This window comes from Mustelus asterias, chromosome 22 (assembly GCF_964213995.1).
Source record: "Mustelus asterias chromosome 22, sMusAst1.hap1.1, whole genome shotgun sequence".
NCBI lineage: Eukaryota > Metazoa > Chordata > Chondrichthyes > Carcharhiniformes > Triakidae > Mustelus > Mustelus asterias.
The window spans coordinates 23,925,767-23,949,072 of record NC_135822.1 but is presented as its reverse complement, the minus strand read 5'-3'; the positions used below and the strand labels follow the sequence as shown (position 1 = coordinate 23,949,072).

General features: G+C 40.3%; 1 protein-coding gene across 2 annotated transcripts in view; it reads right to left on the bottom strand.

Annotated features, from left to right (window-relative positions):
* The window catches only part of capzb (capping actin protein of muscle Z-line subunit beta), a 110,261-nt gene that overhangs the window by 52,562 nt on the left and 34,393 nt on the right, over positions 1-23,306 (bottom strand). For both annotated transcript variants that reach the window (XM_078238935.1, XM_078238936.1), the window contains exon 3: positions 3,590-3,711. In XM_078238935.1, coding sequence (XP_078095061.1) covers positions 3,590-3,711 — 122 coding nt within the window. The remainder of the gene's footprint in view (positions 1-3,589; positions 3,712-23,306) is intronic.

Sequence of the window (23,306 nt, the reverse complement as noted above, 5' to 3'; positions counted from 1 at the left end):
ACCTTATCAAACGCCTTACTAAAATCCATGTATATGACATCAACTGCCCTACCTTTATCAACACACTTAGTTACCTCCTCAAAAAATTCAATCAAATTTGTGAGGCACGACTTGCCCTTCACGAAACCGTGCTGACTATCCCGGGTTAATCCGCATCTTCCTAAATGGTCGTAAATCCCATCCCCGAGGACCTTTTCCATCAATTTACCAACCACCGAAGTAAGACTAACCCGGTCTATAATTACCAGGGTCATTTCTATTCCCTTTCTTAAACAGAGGAACAACATTCGCCATTCTCCAGTCCTCTGGCACCATCCCCGTGGACAGCGAGGACCCAAAGATCAAAGCCAAAGACTCTGCAATCTCATCCCTTGCCTCCCAAAGAATCCTAGGATATATTTCATCAGGCCCAGGGGACTTATCAACCTTCAGTTTATTCAAAACCACCAGGACATCCTCCCTCCGAACATCTATTTCCTCCAGCCTATTAGCCTGTAACACCTTCTCTTCCTCAAAAACATGGCCCCTCTCCTTGGTGAACACTGAAGAAAAGTATTCATTCATCACCTCGCCTATCTCTACTGACTCCATACACAAGTTCCCACTGCTGTCCTTGACCGGCCCTAACCTCACCCTGGTCATTCTTTTATTCCTCACATAAGAGTAATGTTCCCCCCTTGTCCTTCACACAATTCTCTAAGCTAAAAGGCACATTTTTATTAACCAACATTGCTATCCCTCAACTACTGTTCGAGAAAGAAGCAAAGAACGCCTGTCCCACCCAGTCCTGCTTCAATGTGAGGTGCTCTCTGTCATCCAGACAAGTTTCATATAATAAAGCTGTATCAACTTTCTCTTTTTTTAAGAGGTAGCAAAATCTTCTTTCTTTTAAGAGGGTGATGTATTCCCCGCATATTCTGGGCGCAAATTTTTGAAGTAGCTACTGCCATTGCTTATTCAGCCAAAGAGAACACAGGAGATTGACACAGGTAGAAGAAAGGCTGATCAGCCAGAGATTCTCGCACCACACTTGGATATGCACCAGAACATAGTTCTTCATCTCCAACTACACTGGAAGTGCCATTGAAGCAAAACATGTCTTTTCCCTGTCTGTACCTTTACAGGACTGTCAGAGATTTTTTGTCCCCAAAATAACTGAAATACAAAAAATGTGACACCATTAGTTCTAAGGGGGGTTTTCCTCATCAACTGTAAGGACTCAAGGGGTATACCCATGCCCTCTATACTAATCCACCTCCCTGTAGTGGCGCCACTCGTATTAGCATGATTAGAGTAAAGAACACCATATAACATTTTCCACCATCATAAATGCAAAAATTATAACAGAAGATAGATAAGTAACGCACAGCCCTAGTGCCATACAACCAACACAGCGCACTTCTCAAACAAAGGGAGTACGCTGAGAGATGCAATCCATTAAAGATAAGTGGACGTCCCTGATTGAGAGAGGATAACAGGCGAAATTTGTGCCTCAGTGCTCATTTACTCGATCATCCCTGTCAACATAAGTAACAGTAAGAAGTTTAACAACACCAGGTTAAAGTCCAACAGGTTTATTTGGTAGCAAAAGCCACACAAGCTTTCGAGGCTCTGAGCCCCTTCTTCAGGTGAGAGTGAAGAAGGGGCTCACCTGAAGAAGGGGCTCAGAGCCTCGAAAGCTTGTGTGGCTTTTGCTACCAAATAAACCTGTTGGACTTTAACCTGGTGTTGTTAAACTTCTTACTGTGTTTACCCCAGTCCAACGCCGGCATCTCCACATCATAACATAAGTAACCACAGTAAGAAGTTTAACAACACCAGGTTAAAGTCCAACAGGTTTATTTGGTAGCAAAAGCCACACAAGCTTTCGGAGCTCCAAGCCCCTTCTTCAGGTGAGTGGGAATTCCATACAACACATACAGCGCACTTCTCAAACAAAGGGAGTACGCTGAGGGATGCAATCCATTAAAGATAAATGGACGTCCCTGATTGAGAGAGGATAACAGGCGAAATTTGTGAGGTGGATTCCCACTCACCTGAAGAAGGGGCTTGGAGCTCCGAAAGCTTGTGTGGCTTTTGCTACCAAATAAACCTGTTGGACTTTAACCTGGTGTTGTTAAACTTCTTACTTTGTTTACCCCAGTCCAACGCCGGCATCTCCACATCACAACCTAAGTAACAACACAGGATTAGTAAGGCAATGTAACAACACCTACAGTGCAGGACTAACGATGAACTGCAGATTGTAATTCTAAATCATTGCTTTCCACGAACTTTAGAAAGGCCAAAGCCTCAGTAGGATTGTCCAACACTCTTGAGGATCCATTGTATATACCCCTCAGAGTAGTAGAATATAGCAGGGCATTCTGCATCCCAATAGCTTTAAGGCATTTTCTAACTTCATCAAAACCTTTGTTGTAGCACTGCTGGGAAGTCTTGGAAGAATGAGACCGTCGCTTCGTCATAGAGCAAGGCCCCATAATGTCTGGCCACTTCCAATACTCTGGCGATCTATGAATTTATGAAAATGCATGGTAATAAGCCAGAGTCGTTGACTGACCCTAGGCCTCGAGACAGGATGCAATGTTCCCCTTCAAGTTTAATACGCTCAGCATTCATGTCGAGATTAAGAAAACCTGGCAGCCAACTCTCAAAAGATTTAACTGTGAGCTATCCTCAGCTCCTTCTGGAAAACCGATCACATGGATATTCTTTCTCTGACCCCGGTTCTTGGGATCAATCAGGATATCTGATATCATGTAGCTGATTTTCCAAGGATTGTAAGCGGGCCTCAACCAAGGAAGCTGCATTCTCGACAGTAAAGATTCCTTCTTCCACTTCATTAAGCCTCTTAGTGGTACTCTGCAGCTTGAGCGCTGATATTCTGTGCCAAACAGCCGAGTTTGTCGTTGATAACTTTAATAATATTGGCAGTCATCATCTGCAATGCCTTCAACGGTGATGGATTAAGAGCCTGCTCACTAACCAGGTTGCCATGTTGAGAATTCGGCTCCACCACAGTTGCCTCCGACTGCTCCTTTTTATCGAGGATTTTCCTGATACTTCTTGGCGTTTTGTTACCAATACTTAATCAGAAATCTTCCAGGGACATAGTACGGAGTTTTCACTCCAGGATTTAGGTAATTATGGGCTGTGCAGCACGATAATTGAAAAGAATAAAAGAGTAGCGCCAGAGCTCACAGAAACACAGCTATTCCTGCACTCTCATAACGTGACCCCCACAAATGAAGTTTAAATCAATGCAACCATAAATTTGCTTACGTCTCAAGCTACTGATGCCAAAGTATCTGGTATTTTGATTCAGAATTCAGCCACCAATGAGGCAACATTCCTTTCCAAACTTCTCTTACACAACCGTACTAAAATGATTCCAAGATTCATCAAATTCAGACAGGATGAATGATTGAATGAGGAGTGCAGGTGCAATTAGTAGCCGAGTTGTCAGGGCTTCAGGGACTGGATTATCTGGGCTGCAGCTAGGGGAGCAACAGATACAAGTTTTACATCCGCATCAAGTATTCGGATTTTAAAAAAGTCGACAAGACTTTTTCCATTTCAGATTACTCACCTGTACGAGTCACCATCTCTATTATAGTCACAAAGTAAGTAATCCTTTCCTACTACTTTATCCCTGGCGATCTTCAGCGGCTGATCTACTGATGATAATAGATCTTCACAGAGAGTTGGAACCTGTTTGCCAAAAGATCAAGCAGAACACATTAGAAACAATTGTAATTTGGAATTTTCCATTTCATAATCTTAACAGGATCATCACCTTTAACCGTCACAAGTAATGAGAAATACAGATATCTCAGGAAAGCAAATAAATAGAAATACAAAATAGAAATTCATTTGCTCATATTTTGAGAGTGGTCCCACTCGAATCACCTAACAATTTAAAATAAAAATCTTGCTCGATGAACATCACAGCTGCATCTCAGGTTCTTGCTGCAAGAACTGCTGCAACCCCACATATTAAGATATCATGCTTTCAGGTTTGTGCAGACACATCATGTCCCTGCTGTGTGTGTGGTACCTACTAGGAACAAAAAGAACACCAAATAGCGTATAGGTGGAATCATTGCACCCTGGCCATAAGACATTTTCCTGCTTTATTTTAAGACCAATAAAAACATTGGACACCAAACTTTATTTAAAATCACAATATAAACACCGTTTTCCATTTAACATTCTTCAAATTATTTAATGCATTATATTTTGAAAAGTTTAAACACTTAACTATCACCTGGCAGTCAACATCCGCAAAATCACATGCATTTATAATTAAAGATGTCAAAACTTGAAGAAAACTGCATGTTCATTAGTTATTTCTTTAATTTTACATTCACCACTCTTAATAGACACCAACAGTATATCAGAGCTGTGCTGCTGGAAGGATACATTTTTTTCCCATTCCTCTCTCCCAAACACAAATGACAATAATGCATCAACTGCTCCATTTTCACTTTCCAGAGAAATGGAAACATATTTTCCCTGCTGCAATTTCTTGTTGGCACACATTATATCGTATGAAGTCGTCTTTCATCGCAAACAAGTTTTAATAGGGCAGTACGGTGGCACAGCGGTTAGTGCTGTTGCCTCACAGCACCAGGGATCTTGGTTTGATTCCTGGCTTGGGTCACTGTCTGTGCAGAGTCCACACATTCTCCCCGTGTCTGCGCGATTTTTCTGCGGGTGCACCAGTTTCTTCCCACATTCTGGTTAGGTGCATTGGCCATGCTAAATTCTCCCTCAGTGTACCCATACAGGCGCCGGAGTGTGGCGACTAAGGGATTTTCACAGTAACTTCATTGCAGTGTTAATGTAAACCTACTTGTGACTAATTAATGGAGTATAACATTGACAAGTGTGAGGTTATCCACTTTGGCAGGAATAATAGTAAAATGGACTATTATTTAAATAGTGAAAAATTACAACATGCTACTGTGCAGAGGGACCTGGGGGTCCTTGTGCATGAATCACAAAAACTCAGTTTGCAGGTGCAGCGGGTGGTCAAGAAGGCAAATGCAATGTTGGCCTTTATCGCGAAGGGGATGGAGTATAAAAGCAGGGAGGTCTTGTTGCAATTCTACAAGGTACTGGTGAGGCCGCAACTAGAGTAGTGTGTGTAATTTTGGTTTCCTTATTTGCGAAAGGATATATTAGCTTTGGAGGGAGTACAGAGAAGGTTCACCAGGTTGATACCGGAGAGGAGGGGGTTAGCTTATGAGGAGAGATTGAGTAGATTGGGCCTGTACTTGTTGGAGTTTAGAAGACTGAGGGGAGATCTTATAGAGACATATAAGATAATGAAGGGGCTAGACAGGGTAGAGGCAGAGAGATTCTTTCCACTTAGAAAGGAAACAAGAACTAGAGGACACAGCCTCAAAATAAGGGGGAAGTCAGTTTAGAACAGAGTTGAGGGGGAACTTCTTCTCTCAGAGGGTAGTGAATCTCTGGAATTCTCTGCCCATTGAAGCAGTGGAGGCTACCTCGTTAAATATGTTTAAGTCAGATAGATTTCTGATCAATAAGGGAATTAAGGGTTATGGGGAGCGGGCGGGTAAGTGGAACTAAACCACTATCAGATCAGCCATGACCTTATTGAATGGTGGGGCAGGCTCGAGGGGCTAGATGGCCTACTCCTGCTCCTATTTCTTATGTTCTTATAAATAAACTTTCAAACTACATGACTGGTTTTATGGACAATCCTCTGGAATGTATTTAGAGGGGCAGTCAGCAGATATTAATGGCTACTGAAGTCACCTTATCTGGACAAGGTGCAGTGTGCAAGATGTGCATCTGATGTGGAAATGTCTGTTGACCTGAACAGCCAGTGGACCAGGAATGGGGAGCTCGATCTTGGCTGTCATTTCAGTGAAGTACAGAAGAAATGCAGCAAAGTCCCTCAATCAATATCATTAAAAGCTGGTTGTTCAAACTAGTTTCTGTTCATCTGACTTTGCAGTACGTTACCTGCTTGGAATATTGGCATACATAACAAGGAAGGAGGAACTAAGTGGTTGTGAAGTACTTTGGAACATCATCAGGACATGATAAATTGCTACCCAAGTTCTTTTTCTTTCCTGAGGTTGGTTTTAATTTGTCCTTTCAATTCATTACACTTGAAACTGCAGTGCTTCACAAAATCTTAATCATCATTGCATGGACTTTGTATCGGCCTACTTTTTGCTGCATTTATATGTGGAAATAAAAATTACATGCAAGTTTGAAATTAGATTGGTGTCTTGCTGAGAACAACAACCTGTGACTCAAGTGCATGTTTTCAGTCTCTGCTGTAATGTATTGTCTCTACACTACTCATCAGAATGTGGTACTTCTGTTATAACAGCTATGGGTTCACTCTGTTTCCATGGTCAAGGATGCGTCAGAACTAGTATGTATGCAATACCCCAAAATCATCGCATCTGTGTGACATTTTAAAATTATAATTATTTTCATGTGCTACTGTTCTTTCTGAATCAGATTTGCCAACAATGTTTCCGTATATGAAATTCTAACTTATTTTGCTATACTTGATCCAAACTCGAGGTTGGTGTGAATCTTGCACTTGCCTGAACAACAACTACTTTACATACCACCATATTAATTATGTACCACATACCCAAACTCCTCCCCGCCCCCCCGCCCCCCCAGTAGGGCAACAGCCTGGCACTGTGGAAAAACAACCCGAAGGACTATCCGCCATACTGCCAAGTCGCAGCAAACACAATGCAAATGATTTATGCTCTGTAAATCACCAGCCCCAGGCATGTGCCGTGCTCACACAATTTCAGGATTCAATTTATAATTACTTGCCAACTTTTGGCTCGATTTACTGGCGAGAATCTGGTGAAGCTGTGGAATGACAGAGGCAGCAACATGAAGTAGAACGGAATTTGGAAAAAAGTGAAATGCAACATATTAATTTAAACAGGAAATATTTGAAGTGGTGGTTAACAAAAAAATTAAGCAGTCTGCTCCAGCTGTTCTGGGAAGAAGGTTAAAGGGGGGGGGGGGGGGGGGGGAGACGAAAATCGTGTTGCAGAGTACTTTTTTTGTGTGTCTGTACACATTATGTAATTAGTAGATAGAAGATTAAAGTCAACTGCAAAAGGCAACAGCGAAGAACTTCAGCAATGCCAAGGCATTTTTCACAATAATCACACCCCCAATATTCCTTATACTGCAAGCTCTAATTAAAAATATTTAAATTTCAATTAGATTGTGTCACGTTTCTATTTTTTTTTTGCACCCAAGTTAAAAAAAATTCCAAATAAGTCTTGTGAAATATCAAAGCATTAGTGCAAAGGATTTCATTATTGTAGTTGCACCAACTCTTCAGCAGATGGCTCCCTACTCAATTATCTGATTGTGCCTACCTTTCAGCCAAATGTAAATTTACTGCAGATATAGAACTATAAAATCCCTACAGTGCAGAAAGAGGCCATTTGGCCCATTAACTCTGCATCAACTCTTCGAAAGAGCATCCATCCCCCACCCTATTCCTATTACCCTGCACATTTTACCTGGCTAATCCACCAAACCTACACATTTTAGACACTAAGGGGCAGTTTAACATGTAGAAACATTTTGCACATGGAATGAACAATTATAGTATCTGAAAATAAGACGGTTAAACTACAAAACAAAAGGGTAACCATCATCAGCCTCTCATCATTGGACAATCCACTCATCCCAGCGAACCTCCGATGTACTGCCTCCAATGCAAGTAGAATCCTTCCTTAAATACAGAGTCCAAAACTGCACACAGTACTCCAGGTGTGGTCTCACCATAGTCTTGTACAAACGTAGCAAGACTTTCTCATTCTTGCACTCCAACCCACTTGCAATAAAGGACAATATGCCATTTGCATGCATAATTGCTAGCTGTACCTGCATGCCAACTTCGTGTTCCTTGCATAAAAACACCCAAGTCTCGCTGAACATCAACCGTTTGAATTTTCATGCCTCTTAAAAATATTCAGCTTTTCTGTTCTTACTACCAAAATGAATAACCTCACATTTCTCCATAGGATACTCAATCTGCCACCTTGTTCCCACTTAACTTGTCTACATCACTTTGCAGCCTCTGAGTCCTCCGCGCAGCTCACATTCTCACCTTGCTTTCTATCAAATACATAAAAATCAATTAAATATAACTAGAAAGGGAAAAATACATTCTGGCACAAAGTTTTATAGTAATTCCTTCCACACAATTATCCTCTATTATATTTCACACACAGCCTCATCGCTTCCCACAGCGCATATCATCTCCATGGGAGAGGGATAATGACCTGCTAACAGCAAAACCACCAACCTCCTGTCACAAATCCTTGGTCATCTTTGCACAACATTATGGCTGACAATGAGATAACACATAAAAGGGTGCAAGAGAAAAACTACATCGAGTGACACACCAGCACACTTCAAATTCAATGTGGACCTACAACAGCTGCGTGGAGTTTTAATATCTGATACAAGTAGAACCGGACATTCAGACAAGTGTTTTATAAATTTATCCCACTATATTTTTTATTGTGCCCTTGAATGGTCTCATCGTGAGCTGCTACAGTGTACAGAGCTGTTTGAAAAGCAATTTAAAATACACCTAGGGGATTTAGAGTATGTATTCCAGATTTCTGAATGGAGTCATAAAGCTGGAGTCACGCTGAGAAGGAATGTTACCAAAGTAAAGTATTTAGGATCAGAGTTTGTACTGGATGCAATTCATTTAAGATTACAGGGCTCATATTGTATAAAATCTGTACAGATTTAGGATCAGACTGTACTGTATGTGATCAGTATGTATTTAGGATCATAGGGCTTATTCTGAATGCAATTCTCTTAAATGACTATACCTCTTACATGCAATTTATTCTGAAATGTGGATTGGTTCTGCAGTATTGCTGCCTGAAATCCTTCTTTAATATTTCTTGGCACTAAGACCCCCTGCTGAGAAAATCATAACGACATTTCCAACTTCATTTAAATTGGTTTGAAAATGTCTTTATTCATTCATGTGATCTGGGCATCACTGGCAAGGCCAGCATTTATGGCTCAATTCAAAATATTCTCCAGAATGACATTAATCTTAGTGCTATCCCTAGGAACCATCAGCATTTTTCAGTGCAGCCCTTCCGAAATAAACAGGCGTGGGCACAAAACATGAAGTAGATTAGCAGAGCCTGCACACAGTTTTAAACAAAGGAAGACTGCTATAAACAGTTTTGCTATTTACAAATGCAACCTCTCAATTACTTAATCAACCTCGTGAAATATGTTCACTAAATAGGTCCCAAATAATTAGTCAAAAATAAGGGTTCGGACTCAAAGGCATCAGCTGCTCCAGTTAAAAAAATACATTAATACATTGATGCTGACAAAGTTTCTCGTGATGCTTCTACCCTATTAAGGAAATAAAGATCATGAACCTTCAATACGGATTACCAATATTGCTGTCTTTCAAGTAGTTTATGAATAGCTATTTCCTGCACAGCATAATGGCACTCTGATTCACTTCTAAATGGAGACATTGACAAATGCAACAAAAAACAAAAAAATTAGATCACATTAGCATAAAAACAAAAAACGTTAGAAATATTCATCAGGACTAGCAGCATCTGGGGAGCAAGAAACAGAATTAAAGGGGCAGAACTTCCAAAGCCAACATAAGTCTTAAAACACGCACAAGTGCGTGGGAACTTTAAACTTCCAACAGACTAATTTGCACTGCTTGGGACACTCCACAAGTGTCTCTTACGCGGATCTCTATGGAAGATTTTGGCTGGATGTGCGCTTACCCAGATACTTAACCTAGGATTGTTATACTGTTTAATCTCTGCTGCAACATAGTGTAACTAGTTACTACCCACTCCCCCACATATGCCCCCCCGTCATACTTCAAATCACACCCTTGATCCAATGCAACTAACCACACTGTTCCTTCCCCCCAATCCAATGATTGCCAAAGAGCACAGAAGATGCTGCATAAAGAATACTACAAGCTCATTGAGCCGTGAGAACAGGGAGTTAGAAACTGCTCCAAAGACTCCGGTGTAGTGATATATGACAAGAAATAAATTAAAAATCTTCCATCCAGCAGATTTTAATGAACAGAAGATGGTTTAATTTGATAAAACAGCACTGTCTTGACAAAAGAGCAGTTTGCCTCAAATATCAAATTCCATTCTAGATAAACAAAGGTAATGAAGATGTGCAAACATCTGGCACAATTAATTTGCATTTGTAAAAGTTTTGGATATTTTCCTTAACTGTTCACCTGACCATCTCTGCTGCTGAAAGCCAGCAGAAATACAGGGTGACCTGCTCTGCAGTTTTATATCCGGACCACACTGCAACAAAAAACAAACCAGGGTTATCCGGGGCGAGTTTCAGCTGTTCAAATTGTGCGGTATAAATCCAATAGCACTGGGACATGTGCAGCTGGGAAAGGTAATGCTGTATTCATTGAGCAAAAAGCAACATGACAGAAGCAGCATAAAGAAAACCATAAGAAAAAGAAAAAGCAGCCATCCTCTTAAAAAGCTTTCTGGACAATGCTTCTATTATTCGCCTTGTAAGAAAGCCCTTCAGTGCAGTTAGTTACCCTAATAATGCCACTTTAATTAATATTAACCACCTGATTGCTGTGTAATCTCAAGAGTACACCACATTTCAAGTGAAAGGCAAGTCCAAGAGGACTTTTACAAAAACACTCTTCTACACTGGAGAAAGATTGAAGCTGTTTTTAAAAATGTCACTCAGGTTTTGCTACATCTCTCCTGGGCCATTTTTTAAAAAACTTATTCTTTTATGGAATGTGAGTATAGCTGGCAAGGCCTGCACTTGTTGCCCGTCCCAGATGGCTTGCTTGGCCACTTCAGAGAGCAGTAAATAGTCAATCACATTACTGTGGATCTGGAGTCACATGTAGGTCAGGCAAGGATGGCAGACTTCCTTCCCCAAAGGGCATTCGTGAACCAGATGGGTTTTTACAACAATTGGTGATAGTTCTCATGATCATTTCACTGAGACGCGGTTTATATTCCAGATTTATTCATGGCATTTAAATCCCACCAGTTGCCATGGTAGGATTTGAACCAAGGTCCCCAGAGCATTAGTCTGCATCACTGGATTACTAGTTCAGATGACATTGCCACTATTTCACCTGGGCGGCACGGTGGTGCAGTGGTTAACACTGCTGCCTCACAGCAGCAGTGACCCGGGTTAGATTCCCAGTTTGGTTCAATGTCTGTGCAGAGTCTGCACAGACATTCTCCCCACGTCTGCGTGGATTTCCTCCGGGTGCTCCAGTTTCCTCCCAGAGTCTAAAAGACGTGCTGGTTAGGTGCATTGGCCATGCTAAATTCTCCCTCAGTGTACCCGAACAGGCGCCTGAGTGTGGCGACTAGGGGATTTCCACAGTAACTTCGTTGCAGTGTTAACATAAGCCAACTTGTGCCACTAATAAAATAAACTTTAAACTTTGGCCTTTTTGGTTGCGTCTGGTGAGAAAAGAGTGCCAATCTCCTGCATTTGCTTTAAAATTGCACTGCCAGTTTCTGGAAACTGTTGGCAAAGGGGAGCCACTGCATAAGAGGCTGCAGCAAATTGGTCCAAATACATAAAAGCAAGTTAACTGTCATGTTGTCATGAACTTGTAACATCACAACATGTAAAACATAGATGGAAGAGGACATATAAATGGTGATGTCAGAAGGCCAGCCTAAATTACCCATTGCTGGAGCAGTATTTTTACAAGGCGCCATTAGATCACCAACAGGTGTGAAGATGCAGGAAAGAGCAACCCTTTCTGGTGACCGGCGTGACAAAAATCAGACCGTTTTAGCTTTTTCTGGTTACTCACAATCTAGATTAGGTCAGCCAGTGGCCGAAGATTAATAAAGGAGCAGTTTTAAATTTTGGAGTACTTTGCAGACTGAGACTTTAAACAACTGACAAGCCACTATGGGTAACAGCTCTTCATTCTGCCTAAATATTTCAGATGAGAAGATAAACAAATAGCATCTTGTTTTTAAAGGGCACAAATTTGTAAATGGCACATCAGAATTAAAAGCCTAACTTATTACACCAACAGATGGTAAAGACTGCTGACTGACTGCGCCTCATTGAGACTATGGATCTTATACATTTCTACACGCTGTGTGTTACAGCCCTTTAACAATTTAAACCCGATTCTTCAACTGACCCCATCAGTGATCATGAGTAACTATTAACAACAGCTCGTAACCCAGCAATCTGTCCCAGCAAGATTCAGTTTCTGCAATGCTTAAATTAGATAACCACCACTAGCTGAATTATATTTGGAAATATCACAGGATTGATATTTGTGCAATACTTGTGAAATTGCACTCAGCAGCTTTTAAAACTCTAACACATTCAAAGGATGCTTCATTACAAGGTTCATCTAAAAGGCAAGTTTAGCAATGCATTTTCTAGTCTTAAATTATTTTACAGATATTAAACTGTGCTGTGGAATATCCAGCATTTAACATTAATAGAACTATAAATATAATTGTTGACTCTACAATGCATTCAAGCTTGATTCACAAAATTACCTAGGCCAGCCTTTAAATCGTCAGCCGTGGCTCAGTTGGTTGCACTCTCACCTCTGGGTCACAAGGAGTTCAAGTCCCTTTCCGAGACTAGGGCAGAGGGTCGACACTCCGGTGCAGTACTGAGGGAGTGCTGTACTGTCGCATGTGTTAACCCTTTAGGATCCCTTGGCACTACCAAGCAAAGGGTGGGAGGAGATATCCCTGGTATCCTGGCCAACATTTATTCCTCAATTACAAAAACAGATCACCTATCAATTATCACATTGCTGTTTGTGGGAGCATGCTGTGCATAAATCAGCTGCGATGTTTCCTATATTACTATAATGATTACACTTCAAAATAACTTCATTGGGTGTTAAAAGTGTTTTGTGACATCCTACAGCTATGAAAGATGCTACATAAATGTGAGGTTTTTTTTCTAACCCCCTTGGGCAACTACCGTGAAACATGCAAATACATTCTCTCCCTGCAGCTTTGGTTTAAAAGATGATGGCTTTTACTAAATAACTAAACCAACAGGATCAACATCTAGGTTGCGAACGGCAACAATATTTATTCACAGGGCAAAACCCGTCAGCATGTATTCTTATAAACTTCACAAAATTATGGAACAAACCCATCCACAGGAAAGATGGATTTATTCCAAGTACTGTAAATTCAGTCTTCACATACTAAAAAAAAGTCAATCTCGGTTTCTTCAATTTGTCATTACAAAAAATACACAAAGAAGAGGAGGGGTTTGTGTGGATGGGTTCTTCAGAGTTTGTAAAGTTAAATACCTCTACGCCAAGACAAAGGTTTTGGAAGCCTGATCCAAGCATTGATGCCTTGGAATTGGGCTGCCCAATACTGCTTAAAGTTTGGGAAACTCAAGCCACCAGCTATTTGCGGGAGTTGGAGCCATCTCATCAGTATTCTTGCCTGGCTTCCTGCCTGAATAACTCCTGTAATAGGCTCGTCAAAGTCTAAGACTGGTTTAGCTAGGGTTTGGGAAGGCAACATTTAGATTATGTAGGGAGTTGGAGGTGCACATTCACGGAGCACAGAGATCTCCTCATGGTTTATTTATTTCAGAAGCCCATTCTGTCCAGAAGGAAGATGGGGTGGCAGGTCATAAGTTCGAGTTGTATGATCGAAAGTGGAAGTTGAGTGGGCAGTGTATACAAAGAGGTTTTACCTGGGAAAGGCTAGGAGCTTGGACATAACCACCATGCTTAAAATCTATCTTGCTGAAGTAATAGAGCTATCTCTTTGCATCAGCATGTGAATTTCTTGAGCGAGTGTATACAGAGAAGCACCCAATTATATCCCTGGCCATTGGAGAGAAGTCTGCATCACACTGAAGGTGACAATGGTTTTCAGATTTCCATTCTCACTGACACATTAGTAGTCTGCAATGAAGGCCCCCCTAGAAGCAGGTTCAAGATAAAGTAAGATGCCATCTCTGGTTTTGACATACTTCTCCCCAGGGCTGGATTACGTTCTTCCAGAATTTGGCTGACAAATTTTATATCCTCCAACATGACAACTACTGCGACATACAAGACATTACTTTGTTCTTTAAAATCCATCTAACAACCTAAACCAATTCCATTAGAGCTAGCTACTATAGCCTATTTCAGCACTTCATCTATCTTTCACAGGTCCCCAGGATCCTTAGAGCAGGGATGATTCCAGCTTCCCCAAAAGGATGTCTTATTAAGGCTCCTCTGCCACGCAAAGGAAAAGCAAATTGTATTAATGGTTAATGTGATTACGAAGCAGCAACAGAAATACAAAACTTTGTTCAGTTAATAAGAGTCAGCCAACAATAGCTCCATTCTTTCAGACTTGTCTACCAGCTGGATACACAGTCTACCTCAGGATATTCCACTCAGATTTATTTCACCTCTGTAGGGAAGTAAGTTAGACAAATTTCCTTTCCACTTTTCATCCAATCTGCATCACTGACTCAAAAACTTTAAAAGTTTCAACTTAGCAGTATTTGTTTTTTGCTGAAGCTATTGATACCAAACTTCCATCGATGCAGTTTATACGATGTGTAAATTTGCCTTGTACCTGGTGGAAACAAAAGCTATTAAAAATACCCAGACCTCTTTGTGCATTACATGGTTTCCAGTTGGAACACAAATGCAGAATTCCTTGCACTAGGTTATATAATGTAAAAAGTTCAACTGGGCATAAACCTTAAAATGTGCTTGAAGTGTTCACAGCTCATTTCAGAACTTTAAAATGGCAGTTCACAGATAAGGCAAATCATGCGTCACTAAAAAAAATCAAAAAGTCAGATTGCCCATCTTAGAATTAAGAACACATGAATGCTGGGCACTGGAAAGAAATCCAGTCATCATCTGAAACAAACAAAAGCCAACTCTCCATGTGTGACCCTTCATTAGAAACTCAGTTTGGAAGGCTGTGTGTGCTACATGCAGCTTTCTGCTAAAAGCAAAGGTGACCACAAGGGAAACAACTGGTGGGAACTAACCATGACATTTTAGGGCTGCAACATTACTTGGCCAAAACAAAGGCACATTGCAAACTGATATATGTGGCCATTTTTTTTTTTATACAATGAATGTGTTTAACAATTACCTTGGCTGTTAGAAATGATTCGATTTTGCTTCATTGTTAATTCTTAGTGTTATAATTTTTGGAAACGGAAGACCTGTTTCAAAAATGTGATGGCTGGAATTTTTGCCTCAACTTAAATTCCAAAACACATCGGATGCCCCGCTAACTGTTTTGTGCAAGGCCAGTGTGGTTGTTTTGCAATTAATCATGTTATTTATTATTAGTATTGCTAAATAATGTTTTCATTATTTAATAAATTATGGTATTTCTAATTTTTTGCAGCACTCAGAATCAAAAGCTTCAAATTAATAATAGTAGAAACTTTTGTTGCCACAACTTCGTCAAAAGTGTACTAAAGGTTGCACTAATATTTTAGATCGTTGTTATCAGATGCTGAAAGTGTTGTTGCTAAAGTTGAATGGCTCAACTTCTGCAGAGGTAATAGCAGTGGCAGAACTTAAGCTTCAGCATAAAAATGTTGGAATATTTGCAAGTCTTTGCCAGATAAGAGTGTTTTTATTCCTATGGCTCTCAGACCTGAAAGGCTGGCTACACTTAATTACCCTTTACTTGGCAGGATGCATTCTTCCTCCTTTGCCTTGCTCCTTCTCAACATAAAGGCACAAAAAAAACCCAACACCCTTAAAGTATTGCACCCGAATACATTCATACATAAAAAATTGATGTCAATATTGGCCACTCAACAAGCTACAACTTTGTGAAGATTTAAACTGGAATAATATTCATAATACTTTCATGGCCCCAAAATCCAAACAGCCTAAATAGAAATAGAAATCATAGAAATCATACAGTGCAGAAGGAGGCCATTCGGCCCATCGAGTCTGCACCGACCACAATCCCACCCAGGCCCTACCCCCACATATTTTACCCGCTAATCCCTCTAATCTACACATCCCAGGACTCTAAGGGGCAATTTTTTAACCTGGCCAATCAACCTAACCCACACATCTTTGGACTGTGGGAGGAAACCGGAGCACCCGGAGGAAACCCACACAGACACGAGGAGAATGTGCAAACTCCACACAGACAGTGACCCGAGCTGGGAATCGAACCCGGGACCCTGGAGCTGTGAAGCAGCAGTGTTAACCACTGTGCTACCGTGCCGCCCATGGTAAATATGCTTTCTATTTGTACTGATCAAACATAATTAGGAGGCATTTTCAGGGCAAAAGCCAATAACAAAAATGAACTACAACAGGATGCAATGATTCAACATCTTACAATCAACTGTTCCTGTCGGGGTTTCTTTCTTTAAAGAATGCAAAAGTAGTAACACAATATACCAAAAGACTTACTCAGAGGTTTTGTAAATTAAGCAGCAAAACAAGACAAGTTTACTGACTGTTAAAATTTTGCACTTCATTCCTTTTTTCTGTTGAATAGAACTAAACAATTGAAAATTTTCCTGTCCTGAGTCACCTTACAGAAAATTTGCAAAACCTGGCCACAGAATTTTAAAGTAGACTTTTTACTGTCGACATATAGAGAGCTGTATTTTTAAAAAGGTAACAAGAATCAATTGGTCCAGATTTTGCAGTGATAAACTGCAATGGTTTTCACCATTATTACAGAGTAAATTGGACAATGATTTCTAGAGTACACATGTATAGCTGAACACAGAAATCACACAAAAATTAAGAAGTTGCTGTCAGAGATAACCCCTCCCTCCACGGGGGTTATGGTGCAACCATCTTCAACAATGCACTGATTTCAGTGCCAAATATAATGGCTTGATATTGGGACACTTACTCACTGAAGACAGCAGGAAGAGATCAGGGCTGATAAATTCATAAGTGAATGTTTAAAAACCTGAAAAAGTGGTTTTAAAAAAACCTTGCATTTATAGCGCCCTTCATGGTCACCAGATATGTCAAAGCACTTTACAGCCAATAAAGTACATCTGAAGCCAAACAGCAGCCAATTTACACACAGCAAACGCCCACAAATAGCAACATAAAAATGACCAAATAATCTGGTCAGTTGAAGGGTAAATATTGGCCAAGACACTTGGGATAACCCTCTCCTGCCCTCCGTCATTTGGTAGTACAGAACTTGAGTATTGCTGAAAAAAGACATTTTGTCAAAGCTTTTTGCCTTGCACTCATCAGGACAATCACAAGAATGTCAATGTCAGGGGAAGCAACAACTTCATACTGCATAAGAGAGTGCTGGTTGGTTTACAAGTGGACTCTGATTAGTAGAGGCGGTGTCATGGAAAACGCACCAGTTGATGGTGACTAACCATCAACAGATGTAGCCAACCAGCCCGTGCTTGCAAGATGCAAAACAGTGTCCAATATTAGATATGATTCCTCTATTGGACAATGTTTTAGAACAAAACTTGTGTTATAAAAGTTACCTATATATTCACTACAAATTGCTTATATTTAGCATGTTTATTAGCACATTATTAGATTATGTTTGTTGTTAGCCTAACTATGTCAGCAACAGAAAACAAACTACTTTTATTCAGATTGATCCTTTATTAGAAATACTTGAAACCAATGCACACAATCAACGTGCATTTTATTAAAACAGGCAACCCTTTAGAAGGGGGAGAAAGAGCAAGTAATATATTATGGTACAGTTCTCATTACTTACGGTACCTCCGTACCAGTCAGTATAATTAAGGAGGCTGTACTTCCGTGAGTTTATGGAATATGCAGCCTTTGAGTCCAAGTTTAAAGAAGTTACCAACATCCAAATTTTGTTTTGAACTTCTTCAGCATTTTGGAGGAAGAAGCTCTCAACATGTTATCCAAATAAAAGTATAAGTGGTACAAATATTTCACATTGAAATCTTTATTTATTTCAAAAGAATGCAGCTGTTACGCTTTTAGTCTGAATTCATTCTTCAGAAGCTTTTTGGACACATCAGCTCTGCAGGCTCCTCACAGCAGTCAATCCAACACAAAAGGTTTGGGTTAATTTCCAGAGCTACACAAGGTCATGTGCAACTCACCTAAGAACTTCTGCTAATAAGAGAAGAAACTGGTTAGGCTCTTATTAACAGCAGGTTGATTGGATTTCCAAAGCCATTAGACCATGAAAAGTCTCTGTGTATTCAAAATCACTGCCCTTTCTAATAGATTCTACAAGATGCAGGTGTTTATACAATAACTCTGGAGGACTTGAGGAATTAGATGGCCTTAAGAAAATCATAAATCAGAAAGTAGACCTTGGCATATCCCAGCAAGACTAAGCAGAGTCTTTAAGACATATTATTGAGCCCAGGGGTCCCAACTCCCTTCCAAGATAACATTTCTGCTACAGTCCGACATGAATGACTTTGAAGAATAATTGTTCAGCACTTAGAAGTACAGTAGTATGTTAAATTATCCAGTTTAGTAAACCAGTGACTTAAGAACCTGCTAATAAAATTGCATTTAAACTGAAGATATTTTTATTGCTGGAGCTTGTTGTACTTTTCACCTTGCGCAACATCTTCATTAACAGCAAAGAAATCAGCTTCAAAATTCACAAACACCTTGCCAAGGCATGGGGGAATATGTTGTATAACTCAAAACCAAACTTAGTGCATAATACAGGCTGGGAAATCAAGTGAACACAAACACAACATTAGTTGAGACAGTGAAGCATATGTGGGGGGTATTTTTCCACATGAAGATAAGTAGGGAGCAGTGACAAGAATAAATTAGATCACAGCTGTGTGGTATACATGCCACTCAGTTTCCTCTAGCATTCAAAGCAACAATTGAGCAGCAAGCAGGAGATGCATTGGGAACTTCACTCCCAGGAGTTGAGACTCACATTACATTGGGAATGGCTTGAATGGTCAAACCGTAACAGAGTTATTCACCTCTTCACCTTCCCTATACAGGCAATATTTATCCTCCCTTGCCCACAAAAGCATTGGTGTACAAAGAACATTTTTGATTACATTTAGTTCGAGTCCGAGAAATTGACTGTTGTCTTGAATGTATATCACACATACCAGGTGCTACTTAACGTTCCTTCCTGTATTGCATTTAGCAATAGTTCCAGACTAAGTGGCCAGTTTGATTCAGTACCCATCGCTGATTGACATGTTCCAAAGGTTCAATCCAATCAGTAAATTGACTCCTAAATCCAAATCTCATTAAAAAGAAAAAACTAACACTAAAAACACAAAGTTAGAAATGGAAAAGTAAAAAGAAAAAGAGTCGTTACACTTTTAGGTCTTTTCTACCCATATTCCAAATCATGTTGGCAGTCACAATTTAGATCTCATGGGTGAAATCCAACTCTCTCTACCTTCAAGTGATTTTCCCCCAGACTTGAAATCTGCCTTCATGACAACAAACTTATAATTTAGTTATTTTTAATTTACTATTTATCCAATGTCACTACAGAAACTTACACTGGTCTTCAATAAAGTGTAGGGCATCAAATCATATCTAATTTTAAAAATATTTAAGTGAATACATTAACAAATAAGCAATTTAATAATGATATAATGCATAATATGGAAAACCTATGATCAAACTTCTTGGACGGGAAATTCAATAAGAGTCCAAATCTAATGCTAGCTTCTTTTTTTAAAAATTTACAATTGTACATCTTTTCTTCCTTGTATTTCTTGGACTATAGATGTTAGTATCTTATCTCACTCGGCCAAGTGTGAAGATTCCAATTGATTTGATTATTTCCTATTTCAGCAACTTCACATTCCCATGGACAGGTTACAGAATGGAATCAGACAATTAGGGCAGAGAAAGATGCTGTTTGGTCCTTCTTGTTCACTGTTCTTGCCAACCCTCTGCAAGAACAATTCACTTCATCCCCAACAGCCCGAGAATCTGCAAATGCTCTCTCTTCAGGTAGTTATCAAATTCACTTTGGAAAGTCACAATTGAATCTACCAACATCAAAGTCTCAGGCAGTGCATTCCAGACCCGAATCACTCACTGCATAGAAAGGTTTTTCCTCATATTGCTTCTTTTGCTAATCAAGCACCGTAAGATTCTCAGTCCTTCTTCCAACTGGAACAGTTTCTCCCAAACCACTCTGATTTTGAATACCTCTGGACTCAGCTGTCCCCCATCTCTCAATGTAACTGAAGTTCTACATCTCTGGAACCATTCACATAAGTCTTTTCTGCACCATTTCTATTTGTTCAAAAGTAGCTCCATTCCTTTCCTTCAAGCCTACAGTTGGAAAACCAAATAACATATCAGAAATGTTGGGTTTAGAGAGAGGGAGAAACTGAAGGAAATCATTAGTATTATTAGTAGAGAAACGGTGTTGGGGAAATTGATGGGGTTGAAGGTTAATAAATCCTCAGGGTTTGATAATCTAACCCCAGTGTACTTAAGGAAGTGGCCCTAGAAATAGTGGATGCATTAGTAGTCATCTTCCAAGATTTTATAGACTCAAACAGTTCCTCTAGATTGGCAGGTAGCTAATGTAGCTCCACTATTTAAAAAGGGAGGTAGAGAGGAGGTATAGACCAGTCAGCCTGATGTCGGTAGTGAGGAAAATTCTAGAGTCCATTATCAAAGATTTCTTAACTAAACACTTGTTAAACAGTGGTAGAATCAGACAGAGTCAGCATGGATTTACAACAGGGAAATCATGCTTAACAAATCTATTCTTTGAGGATGTAACTAGTAGACTCGATGAGGGGGAACCAGTGGATGTGGCTTGTTTATCAAAAGCCTTCTGAAAATCCAAAATCCCACATAAGAGGTTAGCATATATGTTTAAAGCACATGAGATTGGGGATTGGGGTGGTGTATTGAGATAGACTGGAAACTGGTTGGCAGACAGGAAACAAAGAGTAGGAATATACAAGTCATTTTCCAAATGGCAGGCAGTGATCGCAGAGATCGATGATGGGCCCCAGCTATGCACAATATATATTAATGATTTAGATGAGGGAACTAAATGTAATATCTCCAAAATTGTGGATTACATAAAGCCAGGTGGGAGGGTGAACTGCGAGGATGCAGAGATGCTTCAGTGTGATTTGGACAAGCTCGGCAAGTGGGTAAATGCATGGCAGATGCATTATAATGTGGATAAATGTGAGGTTGTTCACTTTAGTAGCAAAAACAAAGACAGATTATTACCTGAATGGCTATAAATTAAGAGAGGGGAATGTGCAATGAGACCTAGGTGTCCTCATACATCAGTGGCTGAAGGAAAGCATGCAGGAGTAGCAGGTGGTAAGAAGGCAAATGATATGTTGGCCTTTATAAAGAGAAGATTCAAGTACAGGAGCAGGGATGTCTTGCTGCAATTTTACAGGGTCTTGGTGAGGCCATACCTGGAATACTGTGCGTAGCTTTGGTGTCCATCTGACGAGGGATGTTCTTTCTCCAGAGGGAAGGTTTACCAGACTGATTCCTGGGATGGTGCGACAGACATATGAGGAAAGGTTGAGTTGGTTAGGCTTTTATTTGTTGGAGTTCAGAAGAATGAAGGGGGATATCACAGAAACCAAGACTAGACAGTGTAGATGCAGAAGGGATGTTCCCGATGGTGGGTGTATCCAGAACCAGGGGTTATGGTCAAAGGATACAGGGAAATGTTTTAAGACTGAAATGAGGAGAAATTTCGTCACCTAGAGAATGGTAAGCCTGTGGAATTTGCTACCACAGAAAGCAGTTGAGGCCAAAACATTGTATGTTTTCAAGAAGGACCTAGATATAGCCCTTGGGACAAAGGAGATCAAAGGATATGAGGGGGGGGGGGGGGGAGGAGGAGGAGGAGGAGGAGGAGGGAGGCAGCTTCACGCTGCTGAGTTAAATGAACAGCCATGATGATAAAGAATGGTGGAGCAGGTTCGAAGGGCTGAATGGCCTACTCCTGCATCTATTTTCTATGTTTCAATATTTCAAACCAATTTTGTTGAATTCATCTAGAATAGGGCTTGCTCCCTCCAGACCACCATCCCACCCAGTCCCTTAAAACTCACCATCACACAGCCGGCTTTAAACTAAAACTGTGTGTCTAGATTGAGAGGAATGTTGCTGACTGCTCATCTAGATCTCAAGAATAAGATAGCACTCTTGAAGAACTTGTCCGAGAGTGATGCAAGATACAAGAGATGAAACAATCTAGACTAAAGGTGGAACAGATGCAAAAATGTTAACTGTAGCACGTGACTAATGAAAAGAAAGGGCCTAAAGGTGGAAAGCTTGTGCTACAAACTATGCAGGAGTGGAAAAAGAGATCACTAATGATAATGAAGTATCTACTAAACTACAGGTAGGGGATGAATCATGAGCAAATAGTGCTTGTGGAGGTGGGATCTTCAAAGAGGATGGAATGGTTGCCAGCATTTAGGCTCCACAGAGGTCACGAAAGATGAGGAAAGGAGACAAGTTGCAATTGTAGTAACACAGCACAATGTTTGTGACTAACAAGTGTTGGCATTGTGAGCATGGTATAATCTTCACTTAAGGGCATTGAACATGTGATCATAATGGTAATGACGACTTTCTTGGACTTTAAACTGAAAGGAAGGGGAGGCTAGAGAGAGGGATGTAACTGGAGAGAAGAGGGATGGAGAGAATTTTTATTTTTGAGGGTAAGAGGATTGATGACAACAACAATTCTGAAAGAAAGAAAGAATATGCCGGAAAAAGGAAGCTGGTGTAAGAAGTTGGAATCTGAGGAACTGATGTTGTTCTAGGTGGAAAACTTCACGGATCCTCAAGAATGAGAAACTGTAAAATGGTGGGAGTTTGGGTTGGGAAATAAACCGATTTTAGTGATACTATAGCTACTAGGTGTGCTGCATGCTCGGCACAACATCGTGGGCCGAAGGGCCTATTCTGTGCTGTACTGTTCTATGTTCTACAAATCACAGTACCATTGCTGATGGTATAAATACAATGTGACTAGTCTGCATTGGCAGTTTCCATTGCAAACGTGGACATAGGTATTTATAAACAGAAAAAAAGTGCAAGAAACCATGCAGATAAGATTTTTACTAGGTTAAACATAAAGAATAGTCAGCATGTAAATTGAAAATTACAAAAATATGTCTTTCATGGTTGTCTTGGGATCCAGAAACCACTGTTTGGAAACAGTGCTCCAATGAGTATACCGCTTTAAATGATATAGGAGCTATCATGCCTTCATCCTGAGCTGTCAAAAATACCT